Here is a 24463-nt window from a genome sequence, read left to right on the forward strand (position 1 = left end):
CCACGGTTTCAAAAAGTCAAATTACCTCTGAGCCATGGCATTGCTGATAATTTAAATGAAAAAATATATATACAGGCTGCACCACACAACATCTCTACTGTTAGGACTTTTAATGAAGCCCCAGTTGTGATGACACTGAAGCAGGGAACGCTACGGTGGGATAATTACTTGGCTCCCTCGCAGCTGAGTTTCACAGATGCATTATTAACGGCACATTCCATGCCATAACGAGCACCGAATGTAGGTGGGATTCGCAAGCCCCGGCATCCGCCATTAGCAGGTTGGCGCAAACACAAATGAGTGTTTTCACAAAAGCATGCAAAGGTTGTGAAATTCCAATGAATTCTTTCACTGGAAAAAAGAGTTCAAGCTGCCATGACCGGATATGTCACCTCCCACGGCACACTGCGCGCCCGGCGAGGCACCATGGGAAATTACAGAATCAGAATGCATTGATTTTTCTGTAGAAAATACAGGCGGCAGCCCTGATGAAGAATTAAGGAGGAAATGTAATAACCTAATTCTCCTCCAACATCCTCACATGCACCCTTTCCAGCCCGGGCACCTGGCACCTCATCCAGACAATTGCCAGGTGAAAGACACAGATAAAAATTTGCTATCGCTTAAGCACATGGTGGGATACTGGGCAGGGTGCACCATCAGCTGCTTACACCAGGGCTGGACTTGGCCCACTTTGTCTGAATGTCATCAGCTTTAGGACACAACATTTCCAAGCAATACTTGTTTTATGCTACCACATGTTTTATGTTTTTCTCTATGACATTCATTTCCTAAACATTCCTTAGATACAAACCCTTAACAGGTTTTCTCCATAGAATACTATTTACAGTATAAGAAATTATTAAAATTTCCTCCTCAAACTATACTGCATATGGCTTGAAAACTCTGGAGAATACAGAAAGAATTTTCCCTCTCTTTCACACAACACGCACAGAAAATACGACATTAACGTCTTCCTTTCTTACGGGGCAAGTTCCCCAGCACTCGTCTCTGTTGCTGCCTCCTCAATGGCACACACTGCTAAGCCATCCTTCACTGCTTATTTCCCTGTTTGCTGAACAGCTTTGAACTAAATGCAGTTACAAAATTAATGGCAGCCCTGCTTTGCCTGTTTGGTTTTTTTAAAGCTTGCATTTCAAGGTGACCCTTTTCCTACTTTGTGTGTCACCCCAAGTGTTGCTGCTCACATACTGAACCAACACTCTCCCAGTAATTAACACCAGCACTTAATGAAGTCCAGCTGCTGTGATGGCAAACTGAAGGGATGCCAACCTTTGTAAACTAGTACTTGGGCTACTCCAGTTACAGCTGCTTTAAAACCACAGCAATCAACTTCTCTTTGCCTACTTCTCAGAGATAATTCTTACCAAATAAGACAAGTGTTCAAGATTAAGCATTTAATAATAAAGCTTATCTCTGAACTAATATTTCAAGCTGGAAATGACATAAAGGGCTGGATCAACTTAAATGAACACTGCAAAATTAATAAAAATCCCAAGCAGCAAATGAAAATCTAAAATGAAGATTTGCAATGTTAAATACATAAACCTTTAAAAGCCCTAGAAGCACAGTTCCAAGGGAAAATTGGAGACAGATTCTTCAGCAATATCTGGTCCTCTGAACTCTTTTCCTGATCCACTATGAGAGACACTAACAGCCAATGCTTTATTAAAATAATGCTCTCTGCCAGTTGTTTCATTACATGCAGGGACATGGTAGGGATACTAGGTGAAAGCTTTTGGTGACTGTTTGAAAGGGTCTGTGTTATAACTCATACCACATGGATTTTGAAACCTTCCACAGTTTTCCTCTACATGTGCTTTCGTGCTCTACTCCTTAATCTACCTTGCTGAAAATATTTTCCATGCAGAATTACCAATACCATTGCACGATTTAAGCATGCATTTCCTTAACTCCTCTCCAACTGCCAAAAAGCAATTCAAAATTCCAAAAGATGCCCTCCTCTTCTCTCATCTCAGACCCTCATTTCTGCTTTACATCCCTATGCTGTACTCCCACTTCAGCTGAAAAGACACCCAGTTTGGGCTGGAGAGAGATCTGTGAGCTGAGCTTTCCCAGGGAGAGGAGTCCCAGCCTGCTACCAGAGATGGGCAAGCAGGGAAGGCTAGAGAAGGTGAGCTGGGCTAAGACAACGAAGAGCAGAACCCTGGCAGATGCATTTATTTTTCAAAATGACTAGCAGAGATAATGGCTTCTACTGTGATAAACAGTAAGTGGCATTTTAAATTGCATGTGGGAAGGGAGCTGACTAATTTACTTTCATTGGAACTAATTTACACATAGGTAATATGTATCAATTTACAAATATATGCAGCACCAGGAAATCAACAATTTTTCCAAGCAGGGGTTAATCCGAGGCTCAAGCCCTGCAGTTGGACCAATTTTTCCACCAGAGACCCAACATTGCAGGATCAGTATTAAAAGTACATCCTCGATTATCCTGGATGTCCATGCCCCTGAGAATATAACTTAAAAACAAAATCATTAGCTTACACAATAACATAGTCCTTGAAAAATAAAGAAATTCTTGTGTACAGAGCAATGCTGACTTCCAAGCACAAATTCCTTTGTTTTCCTAAAAGCTAGCTTTGGACCCTACCAATGACTCAAAATGAGCTGCATTGAAATAATTGCATAACCTGGCAGCACTCTGCAGTGTGTCAGTGCAGGGGCAGGAAGGCGGGAAAGACTAAAAGCCAAGAACCCAACTCTGGTGTAACTTACAGAAAGTATTGCACATATTATGCCACCTATTTTTCTTACTGTAGTTTTGATTTTAAATTATGCAGATTTTCATAGGGAAAGCAAATTTTTCGTCTCAAAAACTGTTGTGGTGAGGTTCTACAAGGGCAAACCACGGGAATGGGACATGATGGCTTTGCATGGCATGACAGTAACAAGACTCACAAACCTCTCACATGCATTGGCCTCTTTATAAGAGTCTACCATGAAAAAAAGTCTGTTTACAACAAAAGGTAACTGGTAACTAAGATTATACTGCCTTAAAACTGAACATTTTAGATTTCTTAGCTCCCTCTTTTGTTCAGTTTTAGTCCTTATGCTTGCTGTTTTCTGCTCTGCCCTGTTCTTTTTTTTGCACGTTAGAACCCAGCATGACAAAAATCTATGTAACCACCCGATTGATTTTTAAACAGGTGAGTATTATTAGTTTCACCAAGAAAGAAAGTTCATAGATATATTTTAAATTCATTTTTCAAATCATTCCACGAGGCAGCTACCCTCTTTTTTCTGCAATGATAAAGCTCACAACTTGCTAGCCTGGAAACTCAAGGGAATTGTCTACTTGAAAGTAGAGCCTGAACTGCTAAATATGGATTCATATCTAGATATTGAAACCATCTTGCTTCCCAAACACTGGCTGTTCAGATCCATCCATGAAGTTTTTACTCAGATTTCAGGTTGCTCTAACATGCTGGTACTCAAATGCACACAGACAGTGAGGTCTGTATCCATGAAATTAGAGGTATTTTCTCTTTTGTCCTGGAGGTCTCTTTTTAAGTTACTGCATGCCACCACTCTGGAGTTAAGTAAAGGATGTACAATAACTTCTGAAGAAGAAAAAAAATCCTTTTATTACAAAACTGACAGGCAGAGAAACTGAAGTTTCTTATAGGATACTATCCTGTGTTTAAGATTTTAAAAGGTAAGGCCACAGACACCTCAAAATAAAGTTTCTTCTATATATTCATGAACAGAATAGACTTTAAGATCATGTGTGGAAAGTATCATCTGTAGACCTTTCAGTACTGCTGAATTTCTGATTTCAGCACCCTAAGGCACTGCTGTATCTGTTGTGTGGAAAGTATCATCTGTAGACCTTTCAGTATTGCTGAATTTCTGATTTCAGCACCCTAAGGCACTGCTGTATCTGTATAGGTGGTTAGTCCCTGTGTACCAGAGAAGAGACTCCATGGACACGTGAGGAGCTTCATGAATTGGGGTATGACAGATGTGGCTCAGCCAGGATAAGGCAATAGCTTTAAACATGCCACAGGCAATGCTTCAGAGGTGTCACTGTCCCACACTATTGCTAAAGAACAAGATCCAGGATTCTGGCATCCTGAACTTTAGACCTGCTCCTAAATCAGGCACATTTTGCTTAGACAAGACAAAACCTTATTGTATAATAACAGGAATGTAATAACGTTTTTCTTCCAGCAAAAAACTAGAAAAGAATGTTTCCACTGTCTTTAGATTGTTGGCTTTCCTGGATTGCCACAAGTCCAGAGCCTCCCTGTTAGCAGAGACAAATCTGCAAGGGATGCTGCTGCTAACCCTGCATCTCCTCTCAGCAAGCATGGCAAGGGCTGGTGCTGCTTCTCTTGTGCTCACTTTCCAGACAGGGAAATACTAATTGTCTTTTAAAAATCTCTATAGTATTTTGTCAATATTTTTTTATTACAGCAGAGCATGTATAAATATTTTATTGTAAACCAAGGGCCTAAAATAAACAGTTTAGTAAATAGTTATTACATTACAAGGAAAAACATCTGTGGAAACTGTTTTCCATGTAATTATTCTTGCTATTTTACATTAGCTCTCAATGTGAATTTCTTTGGCTCTAATGTTTCACTTGTTCTAAATCTTCCTCCTTGTTGCTATTATTAAAATCTTAAAAAGGTGCCAAATCTTAAATGAAGAAAAAAAAAGATTCGCTAGAAATTATTCATATCACAGTGAGCCTCTACTAAACCTGGCAGGGGTGCAATATTTTCGGTGAAATTAACATAAAATATACAACTGCAAATTATCCAGGAAATAGCTATGTTCTTTACAGTGCGCATTTACATTTGGTAAAAAATGTTCTACTTATCTGTCTAGCACAAAGCTCCAATCACTTCCAAAGGCAGTTTTAAAGGGATAGTGATAGCTCTGCACAGGGAGCACGGTTCTTCCAGCAGCTGTAACAAATAGCTGGGGGGCAAAGTGACCTTCAGTAATTACTGAGGTAACAGTCAGCACTGGATATTCCTTGTTGTGAATACTAACAATCTAATTTTAGATATATTTCCCTTTTGGTACGCTGGATGAATTTCCTCTCTTAGGCCTAAGTCCTTTCTACTAAACACAAGAAAAACTGTAATACCATGTAAAATGCAAATTTTGCTGTAAATATTTTATAAAATTGTTGCATACATCCCAAAAGCTATAGGTCTTAATTGAGAGCAGGCTATTTTTCCAGTCAATATATGGAAATGGAAAATGCTAATTCATGTTTTTCTACTTATGAAAAACCCTGGAGAATGGCAAAACCACAAATGCACTCACTTTAATATTATAAATATAATTTGGCTCCCTCTTTGCAGTCCCTGATGTCCTGGCTTTTATCTCCCAATGGCTGCAGAGGAAGAATCAGAGAATCGCTTTTACATGCCCTGCGCAGGAAGTTCCCCCTGCCTGCTGCCAGCTTGGCAAAAGAGCAACAGCCTGAGCTCACAAACGCAGCAAACAGGAACTGAAACAAGAAATTCCAGTGCTCCTGCACAGGAAACAGCCTCACACGGCAGCAGACCTGCTCAGGATGAGTGGTGTGCACACTCAGCCCCGCAGGTCAGAGCTGTCCCTGCCATGGGCCAGTGGAGTGAAGGAGCAGGGCTGTCCCCACACTGTCCCCCAGCCCCCTGGCTCTGCCTTGCATTTATCTGGCTCCCTTCAGAGCAGCCAGTGGCCTGGATAACAAAGCCTGGAAACCATCTCTCACAAGTGGTACTGAATATGACTAAAAGTCATTTAGCCTGCTCCAGCGTACAGTTAATTGTGCTTGCCTTTTTCATCCACTTTTCATTTCCTTGTCAAGGAAAAGACTGTTTTTTCCATCCTCTAGAAGAGAAATCATTAGGCTGTTAAAGTTAAAACTCTCCAAAGGTCACTGATGCTGGCTTTGAAGAGTGAAAATGATATAATTCCCCATTAGACTTTTAATCTCATGATTAGAGCTAAAGTTAACATGGCTGTTTCATTTTCTACCAGGCAAGAGTAAACTCATTTTTTCTTTCTCTACCAGAATACTTAATGGCATCCTATCTTGATGAGCAACATCTCCTAGTTAAACAGTACGAACAATGGAAATGCAAAATACTTTGGAGAGGGGTTTTGAATTTTTAAATGCTATTGATTAATGTGAAAAATCTTACTACATGCAGCACAGCAAAATCCACCCATGGAAATCCCCCATGAGGCAAAGGACCTGCTCTTGGCTGACAAAACTGCAGTCCTTTCTGGCACAGCAGAGAGACAAGGGGGAAGGATGCTTTTATTCCCAGTTTGAGCTCTTACTCCCACATCCCTACTTACCCCATAAATGTTTCTGAACCCAGTAATGCGAGTGAATGAGGGTGGGACCCAACATCCAGCAAGAGCCACTTGCCTGAGTGAAAACCGCCCCCCTTTAGCCTCCTCAGGGGCATTTAGATTCACAAAAACCTTGCAGAAGAGTCCGTGGGGCAGGAATTTACAGGTGCACACTGGTTTCAAAACCCAATGTACAGCATTCATTGTTATTACAGGCAGACACATGGAAAAAAATTCAATTTTCTTCATTCAAGACAAACTCTGATAACCAGCTAGTAAAACTCAGACTGTAATTTCTTATTCAGTGTTCCACATGAGATGCATTTTGCTGAATTTAACATGTTTTGTTGTTAATGGATTTCACAGTGTGTTGCCATTTTTATACAGCTGTCCAAATAAAATGTTGTGTACAATGATGTGCTTTTACTGTATTGCTATCTTGCAAATGGCAGCTGATTCCCCAGTTTAAGCCTTAGGAAAATGGGAAAGCTCTTTGACCAGGCCATTTAAAATATGTATTTTGGGTCTCTGGAGTTCTTTTCCTGGTAAGTCATGTTCTAACAAGAACAAAGATGCAAGATAGATATAATTGCACCTTGTACATTTAAGATCTAATAGTATTTCCACTGAAAGGAGAAATCAAACCTCAATATTTTCACCTGTATTTTTAATTTTCTTTTTTTAACTAAGTCAAAAGATAAGTAAATTAAAAAGGCTTAGATTTAAAAAAATAAATTGTCCATCTACATTTTCAAATGCTACATAAAGTAAGTTAAGCAAATAACATCTCATTATGTAAATTCCTCATCCTTGGGAAGGTCATCATTCAGGTTTAACACATTGTTGACTTCAGTTTCTGACACATTAGAATTAGTTTTCTAAGGAAATTCTCTCCATTGATGCTCTGGAAGTGAAGACACAGCTACTACCAGTTTGAAAATATTTTAAAGGCATAGGGAAGGTTGCTTTGCTTTTCTTTTTTTTCAGCCCATATCACAGATTTTTTTTTAATGGTGAAGCAAAAGTTGCTTGGGTCTTTGGGTTTTTTGTTTGGTTTTTTTTTTTAAGAAAAGGGGAGATAAAAATGGAATTTCTTAACTAGAACGTTAAACAAGGAGAAAAATGTCACTGGAATACTTTCTTCCCTTCAACTTTATCTATATCCGGCCCAGCTTGAACCAGTTACTGTTCATTGCACGAGGTTTCATCATTTAACTTTTGTTGCCAATATTTATTCCTGGATATAACTCACAGTCATGGGGTTTAAGAACTATTTGTCCATACCCCAATAATACATGATAGCTGATGCATGCAAAACATAACAACAGAGGACATGCCAATGGTGCTAGTTGATGCTGATCCTTTAAAACACCCAAACTCTCTCTGCAGCAAAATGCAAAACCAAAGGCTCTGCCTAGTGTGAGCCATGCTACAAAACTTCCCTGTGAATATAGAACAGGATAAAGTCATCATAAAATCTAAACACTTCCCAGTTATGCACACAATGATCAAAAGATTTGGTCAGTTTTAAGGCCCATGACTGTCCCCCAGATGATGTGCAGCAGGATTAAATCCCAGGCAGGTTGTGACTGACTAAAGTAGTGATGTAAATATATCAGCAGGGTGCACTTCCTACCTGGTGCCATCTTTTGTAGCCTTCTCCACCAACTCAGGAGGGGTCAAAGAAGGAAACACTGGACCAAATTGGCATTGGCCACTTCCTACATGAAGCAGGAGCCAAAAAGGTTCAGCTCCTCCCTATGAGGTCCACACTTCATTCACCCCATCTGTCCCTGGGCTTGTGCCAGCAGGACAAATTACAAAACACAAAGCTGAGATTGTTGCCCCATATGGGACACTGGTGAGGCCACCCCTCACGTCCTGTGTCCAGTTTTGGGCTCCTCAATTCAATAAAGACTTCGAGGGGATGAAGGCTGTCCAGAGAAGGACAACAGAGCTGAAGGAAGGAGGTGAAGGATCTAGAAAGTCAGGCCATTGAGGAGCAGCAGAGGGAGCAGGGCAGCTCAGCCTGCAGAAAAGGAGGCTCAGGAGGAACCTTCTTGGTCTCTGCAATTCTCTGACTGGAGGGTGCAGCCAGATGGGAGCTGGGCTCTGCTCCCAGGCAACAGCAACAGGAGAGGAGAAAACGGCCCCAAGCTGCACCAGGGGAGGTTCAGGTTGAACATCAGGAAAATTTTTTTCACTGAAAGGGTGGGTAAGCATTGGAACAGGCTGCCCAGGGAGGTGGCAGGGTCAGAACCTCTGGAAATGTTCAAGAAACAACTGTGGCTGTGGTACTCAGGGCTCTGGTCTAGCTGCCAAGGCGGCGCTTGGTCAAAGGCTGGACTCCAACCTCAGTGATTTTATGAGTCTATGAAATGGGTGAAAAAGACAACTATGGAACTACAGTGAAGTGTTTTGGCCTGCTGTGGTCCTCTGTCTTAGGAAGACTGTGGTGTTTGTACACTATTTTTTTGGGTTTCTTTAGTTGTGGCAGGACAAAACATTTTCCACTTAACCATGATTTGCTACTTCTTTAGAGTCTGACATTACCACAGGGAAGTCTAACAGGGACAACCAGAAGTCTCCTACCTCAAGCTTATTGTGCAATCCTCTAAAAATAAAAAAAATCTAAAAATAATCTAAAAAAGAAATTTAATTCTTAAAATGGCACACAGTGGATATCTCAAAAGATCCATTGAGAAGTCAAAATATTCAATTAAAACCCTTCCAATTCTTAAAAAGGCACAAAGCTCTCTAAAGTTACTAATAAATTGAACAAAGTCCGTGACAGGGAAGCAGCACATCTGCAGAGACCAGTTGTGCAAAGGCTTTATCTGTGCCAGGAGCCTTGAAACAAAAGAAAAGGGTACAAGTGCTTTAAAAGTTTACATGGGTTTCCTTCACGGAGATCAGTGTAAGGAACCTCAAGGTAGCAAAGTTTTCCTGCACAAATCAAAACCAGAAAGATGCCAGTACCCCAAACAGAGCATCCAAGGAGGGTTGTGTCTGATTTGACTTGCTTGCCAGCTATCACAAAACAGAAATAATAATTTTTAAGGGTCATGTCAGTTGGTAACCTCTTGTTCCAGGAGACCAGATAAAACCTTCCTGAAGGGTAAAGACACTGTTGAGTTTAAACCATAATTAAAGGCAACTATGCAACTGCCTCACTTTGTTGCTTCCCAAGTAACAGGAGGTACAAACCTATACTTTTAACATGTGAACAAATCCTTTTTCTCTGATAACTAGAGCTAGGGTTCAGTATATGCACACCCTTACTGATTCACTGGAGGGTTGTTCTGCAGTCAAAAGAAGAAAAATAAACATTTGTCAGTGCTCAAAAGTGCTGAATACTGAACCACATATTCAGAAAGAGTAAAATCCAGAATTTTATCAGCAGAAAAGGAATTTAACTACAGGTCACTGATATTAAACACATTCTTCTCCCATTTTCCTATAACTGGAAACAGTCTGGAACCTTGTCTAGGTTCCCCCAAAGAGGTAAAATGAGTATTTTATAACTCTGCCAAAGCTAATTCCTAGCTAACCCAAGTATGAGGTCTTTCTAGCTTCACTAAACATTCACTCCTTTCTTCTTTATTCACTCCTCATATATCATCTATTTTTCAGAAAAAGTCACTAAGTTTTCTGTCAGTCAAAAAAGGTGGTACTGGTACGAGATATTTCCAAACCAGTGAATAAAGAAGAAAGGGAGATAACATCCAGATTATCCAGATAAAACTGTTACTTGCTAAAAAGCTCCCACAGAGAAATCAACACCTAAATTTTAAGGACAGAACAAATGGAGACATTAGTCCCACAATTCACACGAGGAGAACAATGTCCTGAAAACATTATTTATATGAAGTCTGATGACTGCACTTAGAAATGGTGGTAGGTTTTTCCCTTCCTCCACCCCCAAGAAATATTCTGGTGTTTTTTCCTCAAAAGTAGGACACAGAGGGGTGCTGACCTCTCCACCAGAAAGCAGAGTCATTTCACCATCTGCAGAGAGAACCCAAGCCCCATATGGTGAGGACATGCTCTCTTTTCCAGATTCAAGATTAGCAAAGAGGGGCTAAGAAATTTGTTTGTGAACCTAGAAATACATGGCCATATGCATATAAAACATCTGAGAATAAGGCAGAAACTGTCTCTGCAGACTTTTAAATACAAACATAAAACAGTTTTCAAGGTGAGTTAATAAAATGAAGACCAAGTTACATAGTCAGAAAAATTATTCCTACACAGGGTAAAGTTTAATGAAAATAGCATTTTTTGCTACACTTGCTAGCTGATGTTGAAACGCTGGGACTAGACTGAGGTGCTTGTTAATGATAACTTTGAAGAAATATCACACTTAAAACTCAGACTGATGGCAGAAAAGGTGTTTTATCAACTGCTCCCTTTATGAATAAATATGAAACTACCAGGAAAATGTTTAAACAGGTGTAATCATCACTGCATATGAAAATTGAGTTTGCAGGCTGTAAGGAATCTTAACACAGTTAAGAAAGAATGAAAGCAATGTAACACTGTGATCATTGCCCATTATGCATGTATCATGCAAAACAGAAATGTTGTCATAGCAGCTATAAAAATGTCAGTGAAAACTGAACTACTATTACCAAGTTGTAAATGAAATGAAAAATGCAAAAGGAATATGTGAATGAATACATTAAGGGAAAAGTTATTTCTTTCCCGATAAACAAGCAAAACAAAATACATTCTCATGAAATGGAGTAATTTGTGTGAACAAATACGCACAGATAACAATCGCAGGAGGCCACATCTGCACAGAACAACCGGATAAAATTATTAGGATTTTGTATAATCAATTTTCCAGCCTTAGAAAGGAAATAACAGTAAAAACACAATGTTTTGAAATTTCAAAGTAAGAAACCAATTAAATAAAAGATTATATTCAGGCCAATTTTGCTTACACTAAATAAAAGAAGCTGCTTCTGTCTGTTAGCAATGGCAACCTGGCTTTCAGTAGGACTACAGTGATAAAAAATGTTGGAAAACAAATATTTCTGGCCTTTAATACACTATACTGATTACAACATTTAATGACTGGAAAATGTGGTTAATGCTAAAAGTAAAGAATGAAAAAAAACAAAAACCAAAAAAAAATTACAACAAAAAACAAGGAACTGAGGGCTTAGAGTTGGGCAAAATAAAAATAAAAATAAGGAAACCCTTACTGGCATGAGCAGATGCCTGTGCCCAGGAGCCTGAGCCAGCAGCAAGCTCCACTTGGGCAAAGCCTCTCAAGCAGCATCAGCAGGACCCCAGCCAGTCCCTGGGATTAAGGCTCCCAGGGGCATGTGGAGGGAGACACCCTGTATGCGTTCATCCCTTAAAGTAAGTACACTTAACTTTTTTTTTTCAAAATTAGTCTTTCTCAATAGGCAGGTGCTGCAAAATGAAAGTCTAGTACATATTGTTCATTAGGCAAGTCCATGTAGAATTGCATACTGAAGCAAGTGCTGGGTACATATAAGGTTGTACCTTCAATTCTGCATTAAAAGAGCAATTACTTGGAATATGCTTTACAAACATCAAAGTTAAAAAAAAATATTTCTGAGTTCCTAATGTGTCCATAATTAATTCACACATTCAGCAGTTGAGTCCAGAAATATGTTCCTGTTGATAATTTGCAAGTAATGCTTCAAAAACAATCTGGCACATTTTAATTTGCCTTAATGCCTGAAAGCTATTACTAGGACAGTGCTTTACAATGTCATCATCACTGCTACCATGTACATGCTTTAACTACCAGAAGCCCTTAGGTCCAAAGAAATGGGAATTTTACAAGAATTAAAGCTTCACGTCTTGCAATATTGACTACATCTATTTCATGCAAAGTAAAATATGTTTTATTATGAGAGATTCTGAGAAGCATTAGCTGTCCTCAACTCAATGAGAATGAGGAACAGTGCTGCACAAGATCAGGCCTGAGTATAAGAAATGCTTCACGTCCTCATCTGATGCCCAGGGCTGTTTCTTTACATGCATGAGTCAGTTCTGCAAAAATGAACCTTACCTACATCCTTGTCACATACACATACACTCAGAATCTACTGTGACAGGAAGGGGTTCAAGATCATCCAAAATGAGTCTGAATTTTTATTCATATAATATATAAATTAGCAATTTTGTCAAGATCTAGGTTTATGAACTTTGTTTTATGAAACATAAATCAAAACTGTTTGCTTCAATTTTAAAAAAGAAAACAGAAATATAACTGGGAATATATTGATTTATGTTTGATTTGAGTATGATCTCAACCCCTTCACCTCTGTACTGGTTTCATCTCAGCAACTGAGCTTGGTATCAACTGCTAATTCTTCCAAACACAAAATGAGTTTTCTAAATTGCTGCTTTTTAGAAAATTATTTCTGTAGTTATTATTGCAGTTTGACCTTTTCCAATCATCCAGCTTATTCTGTTATTTTAAAATATTATGTTATTTTAAAATGTTAACAAAATAACAAACCTATAGTTGGCCATTGTTTTGTTTCAAATACTTGTACGCATTTGAAAGAAATGTAACTGTGGATGGATGTTTTCCCTTCTCTTTTGTGTTTAATTCTGGCAGAGTGTTTCCAGAACTTGAAACATGATCTCTAAGGGCAGGAAAGGTAATTAAGATCCTTGGAGTCCTATGCTACACACAATGTATGGTATGCCGTGGCTGGCAGTACTCAGAAAACCCTCCCAAACACTGTTTAACTTTGTCAACCCCATCCCATCAAGCAGAGAGGAATTTATGCAGGCTACAGTTCAAGACCTGGACCACGGAACAATTTCACTGTGACTTCTGGAAGCTTTATCTTGAGCACTCCCCTGTGTCCCCAGCGGCTCCCAAGGCACACACAGAGCCTCATGGCCACATCACAAACACATCCAGCCCGTGCCCCTCCTGCCCTGCTCCCCAGTGCTCATTGCTGGCCTTGGTGGGGAGCACTGGCAATCCCCCAGGGAAGGGCAGGAGCGGCACTGGGGCAAGGCAGAGCTCTGCTGAGCTCCAAGTACTGGGACAGCCTCTCATGAGCCCACAAACACTTACATTCCTTTGGAGCTGGAGGCAGGAGGAATGTTACAGCAATCTCAGTGTCAGAGCACAAACCAGGAATCATTATTTTCCCTGTTCCAGCACTAACTGAGCCCCAGTTGAGTTTCCTGTGCACATTTACTAGGAGACTTTTTTGGACAATGGAGAAAGAAGAGTTGGGACAGTTGCTCATCTCTGAACGTTAAATGGAAAACATGTGCCAAATAACTGAGACAGAGAGAAGTATTGCTGTGTCCACTTCTCTTACCCAAAGAGCTGAGAACTCTGGCAGGGATCCAAATGCACTTCCCATTGACATGGGCAACCTGACCCACCCAGAGAACAAATCTGTGGAATTATGTACATCCTGAAAAATATCAGTTAGGGAATCCAGCCTGGCTGTGGGAAGAGCACAGCTGTAAAAACCCAACAGGAAAACCCTGGGCCTAATCCTTATATCCCTGTGCAGGGCTCTGAGCGGATTTCCCTTGGCAGCCCAGGAGCAGCCACTGCTCACACGGGGCCTTGGTGATGAGACAGAAGCTCCAGGGCTCCCCAGGCACAGGGAGAGGCTGCACTGACAGATTTCCACGCTTTGGCTGCTGCCATGGCTGCTCAGAGCCCCCCGTAGAGCCCGGGGCCCGCAGGCCCATCCTCCCCTGCATCCACTGGAGACGGCACATCAGAGGCAGAGCGAGGTGGGGAGAGAAGGGGGAGAAGCTTTAAACATTGCCAGGTCAGCGCAACAGGAGGCAAGCAAGTACAGAGGCAGCAAGAACTGCTGAAAGTTTTTGATATAGTCCCAGGTGGACTCCCCAATGCCTGTAAATGTTTCAAAGGGGGATCCCCTTTCCATGGGCATGGAAATGTTTCAAAGGAGCCCCAATCGGTGCAATGTTTCAAAGACCACTCTGCTCTCAAAAAATTCCAACCTGAACTCCCCTCCCCAGCTGAAAACCTTCCTAAACAGATCCCTTCCCGGCTAACCCCAGCTGAGGAGGTCTGTTCTGCCACACAGAGCCCTCCTACGGGCCCCAGCATCAACTGAAACAAAACATCTCCCGTTTCCCTCTCTGGGGATGGATCCAGGCTGCTCCTTCCCTGGGGACCCCGGGAAGGACCCAATGTGCCTCTGTGTTTGTGCACAGGATATGAAGGGCTAGAGTGCAGCAGGGTAATTTTTCAAAGCAGTGTGTGGGAGTAGTGCTGGAAATTCCCTGCATACTGCTTTGAAAAAAATAAACCCCCTACCTCCATGAATTATGAACAGGGCCTCCAGCTCCAGAACGGGAATCCGATGAAGAGGAAGGCACAGCCAACTTAAGTGGATGCAGTTTTTAAGACCATGATGTCAGAAATAATTGAATTTTTAAATTATATTATGGACCCTGCTACTTAAAAGGTATCACTGCTACAGAGCAGGGATTCCTTTGCTGACAGTCACTTGAGCAGAATAAAACTGTAAGCAAGTGCTTAAGATATGTCAACTATTGATTTTGTGTTTCTCAAAGTATGAGAAGAAAGTGCTGCTGAGAGGTCTTGGATTATCAAAGCCAAGGGATTTTTTACCTAAAAATTACATGTCAAGGCTAACTTCATTGTCTTGGCTCTCCTCAAATTCAAAAGAGAGATAAAAATCTCTCCCTGGAAATGCTTATCCTACTCAAACTCTTATCTTAGATTGGTATCAATCATTCATTTTCCCCAGACAGCATTTCAATGACTAAATTAAACCAGACACCTTAACTTTAGACAGATACAAGTTCATTGAGATGAGGCCAGCCCTAAGCTCTGAGGATACCTGGTCTGAGGGTAAGTTCCTCCTGTCTCCCAAATACCTGCATGTTCACCCTGCAACCTCAGTGTCCCCCCAGCACAAACAAATCCTCATCTGTAGATTTTTAATTGACAACAATGACATTAATAATTGCTGTGAACTAAACCTAAGCTGCAGAAACTGCTATATTAGCTTCTTTCTCTTGCTGTCCATCTGGCTAGACTTGGTCTAATACAGAGAAGGGAAACTCTTGCACCCCTTATCAGTGATAAACCAGCCTAAGCAGTAAGGAGGAACATGCCAGTCTGTCCTAAGGCCTGGATAAGGGAACAAAGCACTCAGGCTACGAGTGATCCCCAGGGCAGACAGGGGGACAGGAGCAAGCACAGGAGGTAGTCAGTCACTCTCACTACTGTTACCGACCCAGGACTATGTAAATTAACATCAAAAATCTGCACAGCGTTTATTGCTTGAGAAATGCTGACATCTAGCCTTTTCTTTTCCCTTTAGTATTCCCCAGTAAAGAACAAATACCAGTGAGCAAACTCACTGGAAACAATTTTTTTGTGAGCAGCTGCATGTCCTGAAGGAGAGGGGGTCCAGGAGCCTTGTGAACCGAGATGCCCAGAGGGAGAGGAACTTTGGCTCCATATTAAGGGTTTCTACACTTTGCTCTTTCCTAAACAGAACCATTAAAAGCGGTGATGACCTTAAATTAATGCACACTCTCAGTCTGTACCTCAGCAAACGGACATGAAGATATGACACCACACTGGAATTATCACGTATTTTCTTACCACATCCTGGTATATACAATGTTCTAGGTGTACAGAACTGGGCCCATAGCACTTTTGTACTATATAGAGTTCTTCCAAATATTGAAGTAACTGATGTACAGCTTCAAGGAAACAATGGGTACAGCTTTCACATATAACAGCACAACAATTTTCACAGCCTCGTATGCCTCGTCTGCCTGTGGTTTTCAATGGTGCTAAGAACTTTGTGAGGTCATGTGTATAATCGTATATTATTACAGACAGCATTAATATGGGCATATACATAAATAAACTGCACATATCAGTTACTGTAAAATGAAGAAATTACATTTTTCCAAAAGAAAAAGATAGTTCCCCTCGAATCAAGCAGAACCTTAACTCAGCATTTCATGACCTTTGTATTTAAAAATCACTCATTAGCTACTGGATCACAAATTAAGTTGAAACAAGTGCTAAGTTTGCTAAGGACTTCTTTCTTAAAATCTAGGAGGGAGCTACATGAAATCACCATGGTCCAATTAACAAGGATCTCACTCTTCAAGCTTGCAAACAAGAGATTACATTAGCACCTGTTACAAAAGCAAACATTTTTAGATATCTTTATCTTAACCTGCTTGACATTAAGTTAAAACTCCTGCCTGGCTCTTGGATGAAAATTTTTGTGACTGACATATATCTTTCATTTGGGGGTAGCGGTTTGAGGACTGTGTCAGTCCATTTTCTCTCTCTCTGGTATTTAGGCATAATCCACTTCAAAGCTAATAGAAGTTACATACCTGAATTGATGGGAGAATAATTTCCTAAATGTAAAATTGCAGAAGGAAAACCATTATGCTTATGGGAGATAAATGCTGCACAGGAATGTATAAGACACAGACAGCACTGTTGGGTCCTTGAGGAGTCTCATCCAACACATGCTTACAGTGGCATGTGTAAGTGCCTTGTTGTGGTCTATGCACCAAAATAAACTGACCTCTTGGGCCAACACATATATTTATAACATCTGTCCATACAGGGAAAAACCTTTGAGCTCATCAGAGAAGCAATCATACAGCTGCAGCAGAAATACAACCCATCAGGTTACAACAATGCTTTTACTAACTCCTGTGACAGGACTGTCACAGAAGGCAGAAAGCACTGATTTTTAAAACACTTGTATGTCTGAAAAGCTGAACTTTCTGAAGTCCAGAATTGTTGGGAAAAGTAGAAAAAACCCACTGAAATAACTCTGTAAGTGTTTTGTTTTGACAATGTTCCTCAGGAATTCACCACACTTAGCTGGGAAAATGCTAGCAGTTACATCTATTCAATGTCATGACATACAAAATTGAAACATAATTGCTCCTAAGTGGTTGACAACTGGCAAGCACTTTTTACACAGATAGAGAGAAATTTATGCTATCAAATGGAAGATACTGTCAAAAGTTTGATTTCAATATAAATGAAAATGCTACATGAGGACTCAAAAGGATAAGGAAAAAGCTCAGCAGTAACACTTTTATAACCACATATTTAAAAAGCTTTGAAGTGAAGAATCATTACATCAAAATCATTTTCCTTGAAAAATAAAAAAATAAATTACAGCATGAATATTAACAAGTTATTAGAACAGTGAATGTCAAAGAGTAGCAAAAAACAAGCAGCCAATGAGTGGCCTAGTGTAAAGAATGTCTTACCAATCATATGGTTAGCGACATGGATTTGTATCTCTCTCTCATTCTCAAAGGTCATCTGGCACTTGATGCATTGATAGGTCTTTTTCTGTTTAATAACCAAAAAGAGATTAGAGAAAACTGCACTGTAGCATAAGGCAAGTGTGATCATGAATATAGCATGTTATATGCTTCAAATTTCCTCCCCTGAGGGTTTTTTTGCCCATATATCCCCAGGCCAGGCTTTTCTGGGACCATAAACACAATCTCTAATCAACAACCTGCTTTTAATTTTAATTTCAACTTAAAAAATTTCAAATTACACTGAGTAATTACAGTCTGAGTACCTGAGCCACAGGTAATTGCACCTGTCATTTAACCCATTGCAGTACAATTCCCCCAGAGTGAAATAAAAGACAGAAAAGTAACCATTTTCAGAGTAAGATCAACTTTCTCACAAAATTCCACCTTTCATTAAACTCAAAATAGAGTAGGCAGAGCACCTATAGTTACTTGGTTACTTGGGGAAGTGAAGGAAAATATGCATTTTGTAATGGTCTCTAATCAGAAATCTTGAAAAAACCGCATTACCACAAAGAACAGTCTCCTGGTACAATCTGTTTATATTTTCTCCATCTCAAAGTCATACCAGGGAGGCCTAGCTGCAGAAGTCAGGAGACAGTGTGAAGAGGCAATTACATGAACCATTTATTCAAACAGGGAAAATGGGGCTTGCACTCAGATTTACAGTGATGTGTGTACTTGTACAATGTGGCAGGAAAAAATCCAAGAAACCATTTACAGATGCATGTTGACAACTTGGACGTCCAACTCGGGAAAAAAAAAAGAAAAGAAAAACAACAAAAAAAACCCACCAAAAATGAAAGAACCAAAAATCATGAAGGCTAAGCCTTTGTACATTTGTAAAATCTCTTATTTCATACTTAAAGCAGAAGTATGGTGCTTTGGTTTGATGTACATGCTTATTTACTACATGGGAATATGCCATCTAAATAGACATTTTTAGATGTGTAATTTAGAAAAATTGGGCCTTTTGTGCCTACTTGTTTCTGGAGAATAATTCCTACTGCAACAATTGCCACAAGGCACAAGCATGAGGTCTGCATCCCCACAGCCAAAGCTGGTGGCAGCAGAACACATGTGAAATCTCTGCATGCTGGCCACAAGGGATGGATGAGAACCCCAAACCAACAGCACTGAGAAGCCCAATTCAGTCAACACCACCCTCTTAACCTTTTAAAGGAAAATATTTTTAGGGTACTTTTTGTGTACTTTTAGATTCACATTACTTTTTCTTCTGCCTCAAACCCACACTCAGATATAGAACCCCATTTTTAGGACAGCAGTAATAAGTCAGAAGTTTTGAGTTAAACGGAGGAGTTGCTGTCGCCCCCCCTCCCCCCCGTGCATGGGATCCAATTTCCTCAAGCACCTGCTGAGGAAAGAACAAATTAGGTGCTACCAAGAGCTTAACTACTTCCCATGTCATCAATGGCAACAAGGTAGCCTGCTGGAGGTTAATGAACAGGCTGTAACACCACAATAACAAATACACCTATGTCTATGGAAGTTAGACATATTCCATGAATTCTGTAGCAGTGTGTGTCTGCTTAGGCAGGACTTTCGAGGCTAAAACAACAATGGGTGATTAACATGATAATAGGAAGAAGGCTATACTCCATTGGTCGACAGCTGACACAGCCAACCATATAAAAGGAAATAGTTTGGATTGGCTAGTTATCCCTAAGCAGCTCAAGAAAGTATCCTCCTGGAGTTCATTTGGAAATCAAGGCTGTTAATGGAAAAGCAGCTGGATTTCTGCAGCACTCTTTCTGGGGAATCTATTCTGGCAGATGAACACAGCACACGTACATACACATGTCCTCTCAAACACACTGGCACACACATGCTGAGGGCTCCTAACTTCAAAAACAAAGCACAAAAAACCTTGAAAGAGCAAAATAGGATTGGGTAGTGATTGATTCATGTGATCACATGGTCACCTTTAAAACTTGAAACTTTCCTCTTCCTTTAAACTTCAAAGCTGAGTTCTGTGCCTTGTCCAATGCTTATCTCAGCTACAAGGGTTCCCTCAGTAACTAGCTAGAGGACAGTATTTCAGCCTGACTCTATTTCAAACCTTCAGAGTTATATTAAACACAGACAAATGATTCATTTTTTAATTGATTTTGGTGCTTCTGAAAGCTACTTACTAACAGATCTGGAGACAGGATGTCTTTGTTTATGCAGAGACACAGCGCTAACTCCTCCACACCATTTCACAATCCTATAAAACATTCTGCTTGGCATGAGGAGCCCTCTGAAGATTTCAGACTTCCTGTCTGTGTACCTTTAGCCTCAGCTGAGACCTGTGCATGCAGACAAGCAGCTCAAGCAAGGTGATAGCTCCTGTGACAGGGCACCTCACTTCACATGGGGTGAGGTTAATAAATGGCCTATACAGTCTCAAAATAACTATAGCTAGATTAGCACCCAAGTGTATATAAAGAGGTGGAAGAGCTGATTTTTTGGTTCATTAATAACTACCTTTAAAAGAATGCCACAAAACATCCTTCCATTATCAGTAAATGGGGAGCATTAGTTTTAATACAACTGTAATTAGTTGTGGTACCAAATATGATCTTCTAGTACCATTTTTCTGCTTTATGAACATTATTAATGGATCAGTTACCTTTTTTTAGTTTTCTCTTCACAAGTGGTGACAACAAAGGTGCCCACACTCTGAGGAGCTAACAGAGTCTAGGTGATGGCATCTAGGTGATAAAAGAGACCAGATGAGCAGGCCTTCAGCTGAGAGCTCATTCCCCACAAATGCAAGATATTTAATTCTAGTCTTGCCACACAATTGTAGCAATAACAACAGAGGGTTCTGTTTTCTTTTCTGAAGTATCTATTGCTCCCATGGGTTTTCCAGACTATCCTCCTTTAAATCTGGAAATAGTTTCCTGTTCTACAAAGAAAATATTCCTCCATTCAAGGGGATTTACAAGGAAAGAGAAGGGTTGTGGGGGAGAACAAAGAGCAGGAGCTGAGTCCAAGAAAGTGTGCAGGAGAAAAGAAACCGAATAAAGGAACACAATAGGGTTTATTCTTCCAACTTTCTATGCTATCTCCTTTCCTTCTTCACTCAAAATAACCTAGGTGGGCTAAAAATAGTAACACTATTCAAGATGAAAACTTAATGGAAGTCTAAACATTTGCCACTGTCAATGTTAAACAAGCATTTTTCATTATGCCTGTGTAAGAGAAAGAACGGCTTGAAATGTGACTGCAGTATTAGGAAATGAAAAATCTCAATGCTAAACAATTAGTCATGTTTCTTAAGATATGCACATTCCTCTAGAAGGCACATGGAAATGAATCAGTAAAATGTATTCTAAATTGAAGCTGCTACACACAGAAAGATATTCAGAAAAACAGGAAAGCAGCCCCTCTGATGAGATCTTAATGTAACATATAAAAGGCCTTGAACTATACTTGTGTCAGATACTGGAATAACTTTAACTGTGATGCTCATATGAAAAAACACTTTCAGTCCTATCCAAACAGAATAGCTCACACAAAACTATATGAATGAAAGAAAAATGGGTGTTAGAGAAAACTTTTGCTACTAAGATATATTTTATTTATTCCTCTTAGTGATGTCTCTTGCAGAAGATCATTGACTTGTCTTAAAACTCCTAAAAACAAATCCTCCAAAGAGGATGTTGCCATATACACCCTGCAAAAGCTCTGTCTGCCTGGAAATCTGTCTTGTTGATCAACATGCATGGATCTTAGGCAGGCATCCTAGAAACAAGCATGGTCAATATACAGGTATTTCTTCCTGTTTCTTCACCATACTAAATATATGAGAAAGACAGAATACAGCAAGATTTTCAAGGGTCATGTGCTTACTTTCATTCTTATGGATTAAAAAACGAAGCCTGCCAAGCAATTCTGAGTGTTTTTCAATGTTCCTCTAGCTGTCTCCTACTGATCTTCAGAATAAAACTTCAAATAATTCAATAGTAGAAAATCAAAACAAATTATAACAAAATAATCATACTTCATTTGTGGTGCTATATACACTTGCATATATACACAAACTCAAATACCTACAGTAAAAAGGAATTGTGCAGTTTCTTCTGTTCCTTTTTTCTTCCCAAATACTCTTTATTCATCAAGGGCCAATATTTATTTTCTCCCTTTCTTTCACTTTGGGCTTAAATCTTCATTTAAGTTTTTTTTCCTGAAATTCCTTTAGGTTTCCACACTCCTCTCTTCTACCAAAAAGTAAATAATGGCTGGTAGAGGGACTTCTGACATAGAAAGAACTTACAGATTTTATATGTTATTATCATCTTTTCCATTTGCTTGGATTTCATTTTGCTTACTCTTATTTTCACTACCTAAAAATCTAATCTACCTGTATGTTCCTTCTGACTATACCTTGTCCCAATCTTCAACTGCTTTTCTATTTAAGAAAGAAAAATAAATAAGATGTTTAAAAATGAAATGTAGAAATACTCAAAAGTTGAAAAAAAGTAGCTCTTCTCTGAACACGTGCAGATCACTCTACATGCACTGTGCACTACAGATTGCTCCATTAAAGAGGTATTTTACCTGTGTGCAGCACACTAACAAGATGACAGGAGAGTTCATGTTCAACTTGCTTAGCATTGCTATGAAGTCAATGCAGTTAAGTAAACACTGTTCTTGAATGCAGAGATGTATCACCATTTAAAAGCCAGTACAATTCTTTGAAAAGAATCCCTCTACTAGACAAACACAAAGGGCACTCACTGCCTTTAGAACCCTCAGTGAAACACTAATAGTTTTCTAGTGAACTGATACCAGGTTCAGGGCTTGTACCTATAAAGAAGGGTAAGATAATGAACTGTTCCTAATAACAACATATATATTCCTGGGATGCTTATCTCTGACATTATCTCAGGCCACAGACACCAATAAAGTACCATTTGCCATCATCACAAATGCTGATTTTTCATTACCTTCTACAAAGAAACTCAGAACTTCCCTCACGGGATGAAATTCAAAGCATTTACCTTATTGAAGAACTTAAAATTTTCCCCTGAGAGAACAAGTATGGAAGCTGTCACTGCAAAGAAAGAGTTAAAGCAAGAAATAAGACAGAAAATGGCAATGTGTTCTGCTAGCTGATAGGAAGGGAAAGGTAATTCCATAGGTGAGCAATATGAATTAGTTCTGCCTAATAGAACAGAGGTACTTTTCAAGAATTTAGAAGAAAATAAAGTCCTGAGGAGGAAGAAGGACAATAACCTAGCCAGACCTAGTTATCACACAAAAGAAGGGGTATTTCTATTCCTCACTCTTCTGTAAAATTATTTGCATGTGCCTGGAGGCTTAGTCACACCCAAAGGGAACAATATGCAGTGGTTTTACCAAAAGAGAGAAAAGAAGAAAAGAAATCAAGCTTTCTGTGAGATTGGCTCAGGAGGCTGGATCAGGGCATTGCTCCAGCATGGCCATGCCCCACTCAGCTCAGCTGTACACTGCTGCCCCACACAGCCCCACATGGAGCAGGGATAATAGCTCCTGCACCAGCTCCCTTGGGGCCACCTCAGTCCACGTCCTCAGGACATACTTAGGACCCTCTCTTACTGAGACTCTGCTGTTCTAGTTGAATGGATGGTATTTTCAGGTGCTTTTAATTCAGTAAGATGTGTTTGTGGGTGCTTTAATTAGCAGATTGACATAAACAGGCATCTACGGCTGGAATTATTCATTAGGAGTTGGGTGCCTAATTTCCTTAGATACTTTTGAAAATCTCACCCCATCATGTTTAATTAAAAATGTCAGATGATATCAATACTCAGATGTGTCTGCTGTTGGTCTCCTGAGAAGATTTCCAAAATCCACTTCTCATTCCATCTGTTCCTGACAGAGGAAGGACTGACTTGGCCCATTCTTGAACCAAAACGTCAACAAATAATTTAAAAAGACTATAAACTGCAAATGATATTAATCTCCTGAGTAGGCTTCTGGAACCTTACTTGGATCTGCATGTTCCCAAGTAACTTGTAAGCTAAGAAATGGGAAAGCAGGCTATCTGCAAAAAGTCAAGGACAACACACTTTTATGTAATCTGCATTAGACAATGTCCAGACTTGCTAAGAAACTACTTATCCCCTACTTGTCCCTGCTGAAGGGCCATGAAGCAGATTCTTTTAAAGTCACTTTTAAAATCATACACACACACAAACAAGCTCACACAAATGCACGCAGACCTCCAAGTAACCTCAAAACATTCACTCTGACAGACATTCCTAAGGACAAGCTCTTTAGCACAGAAGTTTGGTTTAGGTGAGAATTTGGGGACAGAACAGAGTTCACTACATTTTCCCTCACAAGTTCCTATATCCTCCTTTTCACTATTGTTTTCCTGGTAAGAAATAATTTAATTCCTCAAATACGACAGATTGAAATTTCTGTTGTTTTGGGTACTAAGCATCTCCATTTTTCATTAAACTACCCCAGCTTTTCCAGATCTGTCAGTTTAGTAGAATCAGAATTCATGGACAAACTCAATCCACACTGCCCAATTGTCTCAGGTCTCTGTTGGTAAATGTAGGGCAGTTCTGTGGTAAAAAATCTGATGCACTGCTACTAGGAATCAAGGCACCTGTGAGGCCGAGCAACTTCTGATTGTTCTATGTGAATTACTCTAGCCTTCCTACTCTTTTGCTGAGGTTTTTTAGTAGCACGAGTGATTTGATAAACTGAAAATTTAAAAAAAAAGAAATAATATCAGATTAGTTCTCACACTGAAGGTCTA

The 24463-nt window shown here is 39.8% G+C and overlaps 1 protein-coding gene across 3 annotated transcripts in view; it reads right to left on the bottom strand.

Moving 5' to 3' along the window:
* ZNF423 (zinc finger protein 423) overlaps positions 1-24463 on the bottom strand; it is a 225724-nt gene that overhangs the window by 69285 nt on the left and 131976 nt on the right. For all 3 annotated transcript variants that reach the window (XM_014882611.2, XM_088171874.1, XM_088171875.1), the window contains one exon: positions 17647-17731. In XM_014882611.2, coding sequence (XP_014738097.1) covers positions 17647-17731 — 85 coding nt within the window. The remainder of the gene's footprint in view (positions 1-17646; positions 17732-24463) is intronic.

Source organism: Sturnus vulgaris, chromosome 12, assembly GCF_052056855.1.
Source record: "Sturnus vulgaris isolate bStuVul1 chromosome 12, bStuVul1.hap1, whole genome shotgun sequence".
NCBI lineage: Eukaryota > Metazoa > Chordata > Aves > Passeriformes > Sturnidae > Sturnus > Sturnus vulgaris.